Genomic DNA, 4,341 nt, shown 5'->3' with positions numbered 1-4,341 from the left:
TTTTTTTTTTTTTTTTTTTAATAATTGCTACATTTGAACTGTACTAGACTGCCTTAAGATTTATTGCCCTAATATTTGGGAAAATGCATGCAACACAATTACATAATTTTATTTGCAGTTGCACAATTAAACTGAAAATAAAATGTTCTTTCAAATTTTTCTCTAGATTACTGACCGCATATTATGTAGGTGCAATATTTTCTACAATAACAATTTAGCCTAGGTTAAAAAAAAAACAAAAACAAAAAAAAAACAAAACTACATTCTCCTTCTTATCAAGGTTTGTAGATAAGTGATGAGATACTTTCATCCTGTGCTGGTGCAAGGAGACAAAGCAGAGTTTTCTATCATTGGCAGACTTGGAATATCTTCTATTAATGAACAGTTTAATGTCAATTATAACATCCTTGTTTTTGACAAATCTTAGCTTGGTTTTGCATTTAAAGCACTAAACTGGAACCCCTGAAAACCAGGTTTGATTCCCTGGTCTGCCATGGATTCTGCTTGACATCAGGCAGTTCCCTTGATCTGTCTGTACCTTTTATTCTTTTTTGTAACATGGGGGTGACAATACTCCCTTTCTTTCAGACTTTGCCTTGTCTGTTGATTTAGAAACTCTAAGGTAGCACATTCTCTTACTAGGTTTGTACAGTGCCTAGCACAGGCCACGTTGAAGGCCTGTATTCATCCTACAAATATAAGATAGTAAAATAAACCTAAAAATACCTGTTTGGGAAATAGATACATTTTTTATAAGTGGTGCTTGTACAGCTTTAAAATTCAAATCACGCAGTCTTATTATTGTCTGTACTATCTAGAACACCTGTGGCTAATATAGGAAAGAGGAATTAAAGTGGTCAGTATGATTATAAAAGTGTGGGGCTTTTTTTCTTAAATAAAAAACACAAGCCGCTTTATCTTTGCCTGAAGGCTCTTCAGATCAGCTCCTGAGCCCCGAATGCTGGAAGGCATCACTTAAAACTTTGGGTTGCTGTTCCTCGCAACAAGGAAGCTTCAAGAAGAGTGACTCCACTGAAAGTGCAGTACTAAGAAACTCTGCAAATCTTCTTCTGTCCATAGAGCAGGTGGGAACCCATTTTGCGGCTGATCTGTAATATTTTTCAGTTGGAGCTAATATTTGTCATCAATCAGTAATACAGTACCGTGCAATTTTCTGTGATTGAATCATAGCTCTCTGCTTTTTACAGGTCATGGAGACAATAGAATGGCTTTCTAACTCTTTTAGCAAGCTACGATTAGCTTCGCTGGACTTCAGGACCTTTGGCCTGTTTTCGAAATGGAGTCCTTACGTGGCTGAAATGAATATATTCCTCGAGTACCTTGTGAAACGGCTCATTGACTCAGAAGTTGTCAACTTAGTGCAAGAGCCAGTGGGCAGCAGCCGAATTCTATCAGGTAATATACACAAACGCAAATACTTTTAAGAAAGAGCTTTCATTTGTACTCTTGAAGAAATATTCAGTCAGTCACAAATACAGTCAAGTCCTCACCTTATTAAGGTTTCCTCTCCATCTGTGAGTGCTGGAAAAGTTTACCTTTAGTCTTAAAAGCTTAGGAGCACTGTCACACTGAATGCTGCTCCTGAGCCTTTGTTCACTGCAGCTGCAGTAAGTGTACACAGGCACCGTAGCTTGCTTTAAACTTCTCCAGAATCTAGAAAACGGAGGCAGTCCTACATTTGGCAAAAGTCTGATGAATTAAAGGGGTGAGAGAGAGAGGTAAGGAAACCAGTTTGTTCATGCAGTATTTTACATAAAGGCTGCACAACTTCTCTGCTCTCTTACTGTTAGGCGAAACACTTAAAATAGTGAGTCTGTGCATGCTTCTTGGCACGTTGTTTTACTCTTGGGTGTATTCATGTCATTCTCACCATTTGCAGACAGAATGAACATAGTCTTATGCCATAGGCTGGGACGTTAGACCTAGTTGGTTCTAGCCATAATCTCTTGCCTCTTCTGCTTCAGGTTACTGTGTTACCAACTCTCATGAATTTTGGCATTGTTCTTAAAGTCTGTGCCTCGGGAATGTGAAAAATGTAGCTCTTTATAAAGCTTGTTCATGTATAAAGAAAGAGCTACGTTTTTCACATTCCTGAAGCACAGACTTTAAGGACAATGCCAAAAATCATGAGAGTTGGCAATACTGAGTTAACCTACCTGCAAAATGCAAATGATGCTCACCAGACTCATACTGAGGTAATGCTTAAATCAATTGAAAGACACATTAATGAGTGGTTTGCATTTCCAGTTTTCACGTTCCTGTACAAAATTGGCTTAGCTTTAGCAATAAGGTAAGGTCTTTTCTCTGGGTTGGAAATTTGTAAATTTGGTGCTGCTGTTGTACTTGAGTGACACACACATTCTTTTCCTTAGCACTGCAGTCCTTGTATGCAGTTATTGCTCAGCTCTTTAAACCATGGATACTGGTCTTGGATAAAGATGATGTGAGGTAAACACTAATTTAGTTCCGTTTGTCAGAATTAAATGACTTGTTAAATTGCTGTAAACCAAGGGCTTATTTTGATTAGTGTAGCATAATTATCGAGTAGTAGTTTCATTTAAAGTATAAACACCTCTTCCAAAATGCGTCAGATCATTAGGACAATTACAGAAATAACCATGAACTCTAAAGAAGGTTTTGGGTTTTTTTTAAAGGAAATGCTCTTATTCAAGAAAAGCAGTTTCAGTTCTGTCCCTAATTCTAACTATTTTGTGTTTTGATTTGATTTTGAGTTAAAATCTGAAAAAACACTACACACGATGTCTACACATGATGCTATGTTGCCGTAGCAATGTGCTATGGCAGTGTAGTGTCCGCGGGTGTCTATACATGACCAGCAGCTATGTCACCATAACGACACGCTCCCCTGTTATAGCGTACCACTACGCCGAAGTAGCTGCTAAAAATAACCATATGGCGCAGTATGGACTGTTACTATGCTGTGATTTGGTACTTCCTTTGGAAGTACTAAATCATGGCACAGTAACAACATTGCCATAGTGACACATGTAGATGTGCCCTTATCAAAACTATGACTTTTTTTGCACAAGAAACAAATTCTTCTAGTTTTTAGTTTGCCATCACATTCAGTGCTAGACCAAGGGCTCTTTGGCAATAATAATCTACTACCAGGACAGTCCTTTTCATATTTGCAAGCTTGATTCAGATCTTGTCTAGGACTGGAGATAATGCTAAGAAAGTGTGATTGTTGGAAATCAGTACTAGAAATGGGTTGGAACCTGATTTTCAGATTTCTGCATTCAGCTTCCATAATACTGATCCTTTGTGTGCCATTTTTCAGTAAGCAACTTTACTCCCAGTTGAAAGTAAAAAAAAAAACAAAACAAAACATTGGTCAGCATCAACTGCAATCTTCTACCTGCTGTTGGCTTTTGTTTTTCAAGTACAGCTGAGTTTTTACATAGTGAAGAACATCTCACCTTAGTGAACTGAGCACAGCAAGAAGCGTCTTGAGCTGTGAATGCATCTTTTATCTTCAATGGGGAAATTTAATGTTGCTGGAATATACTGTAGCTTGGCACTTGTGAAAGGATTCTGGAGATGTTAGCCAACCAAAATGGTACTATAGTCTCAAATATAGCTTCAACATATGTATCCATTCTAAGGAAGAAAATAAATGTAAACAGATATTTGAATGAACTTGTATGCCTCTGAAATATATCCATCCAGATATCACTGACACATTAAAAACCAAAAACCAGTGCTTTATTGGAAGAGGAAGCACATTAGTTCAACCCAGCTTTGCAGCATCTGTAGATCAGGGACTTCAGCAGGGCTTTTGGTGCTTTTATCTAAAGCTGATTCAGTTGGCTATTAGGTAAAAGCTCCAAAAAGTCCTGCTGAAGCCCCTAGTCTATACAGACATTGAGCAAGCTGGGTCCAACTAACACACTGCTTCTTTGGTGCATGCGCTGTACTTGGTGCACGGGCACGCTGAGCTTAAAGTGCTGTTTCTTTGGATCCCCACCCCCCATGTCTGTAGCAGCCAGTATATGTTTAGATGGCTTGTGTAGAGAGATTGCTAAGTTGTATAAATATTTACTACCCATGGTAACTCATAAATGAACTGACCTTGTTTAATTGCTTTTGTGCTTTTAAGTAATGAGCGCTGCTACCCTTGGTTGGAAAGCGACACTCCAGTAGCCTCCAGTATGGTACACTTGTTCACAGATTGCATTGAGATTTTACATCAGAGCTTTAAAGGTGGGTGATCTCCAGCTTCTGGTAACTTGTGGTGTTTCTACTGACTAGCACTTTGTTCTACCAGCTAAGACCATTTTAAAATGTTTTTGGGTACAT

General features: G+C 38.3%; 1 protein-coding gene across 4 annotated transcripts in view; it reads left to right on the top strand.

Moving 5' to 3' along the window:
* EPG5 (ectopic P-granules autophagy protein 5 homolog) overlaps positions 1–4,341 on the top strand; it is a 99,697-nt gene that overhangs the window by 64,514 nt on the left and 30,842 nt on the right. For all 4 annotated transcript variants that reach the window (XM_019518108.1, XM_019518106.1, XM_019518110.1 and 1 more), the window contains 4 exons: positions 931–1,085; positions 1,209–1,416; positions 2,394–2,469; positions 4,142–4,245. In XM_019518108.1, the coding sequence (XP_019373653.1) occupies positions 931–1,085; positions 1,209–1,416; positions 2,394–2,469; positions 4,142–4,245 (543 nt within the window). The remainder of the gene's footprint in view (positions 1–930; positions 1,086–1,208; positions 1,417–2,393; positions 2,470–4,141; positions 4,246–4,341) is intronic.

Source organism: Gavialis gangeticus, unplaced genomic scaffold (assembly GCF_001723915.1).
Source record: "Gavialis gangeticus isolate Ggan-Ray unplaced genomic scaffold, GavGan_comp1, whole genome shotgun sequence".
NCBI classification, from domain to species: Eukaryota; Metazoa; Chordata; order Crocodylia; family Gavialidae; genus Gavialis; species Gavialis gangeticus.
Note: the sequence above shows the minus strand (reverse complement) of the source record. Positions and strands in the feature narration are given on the sequence as shown.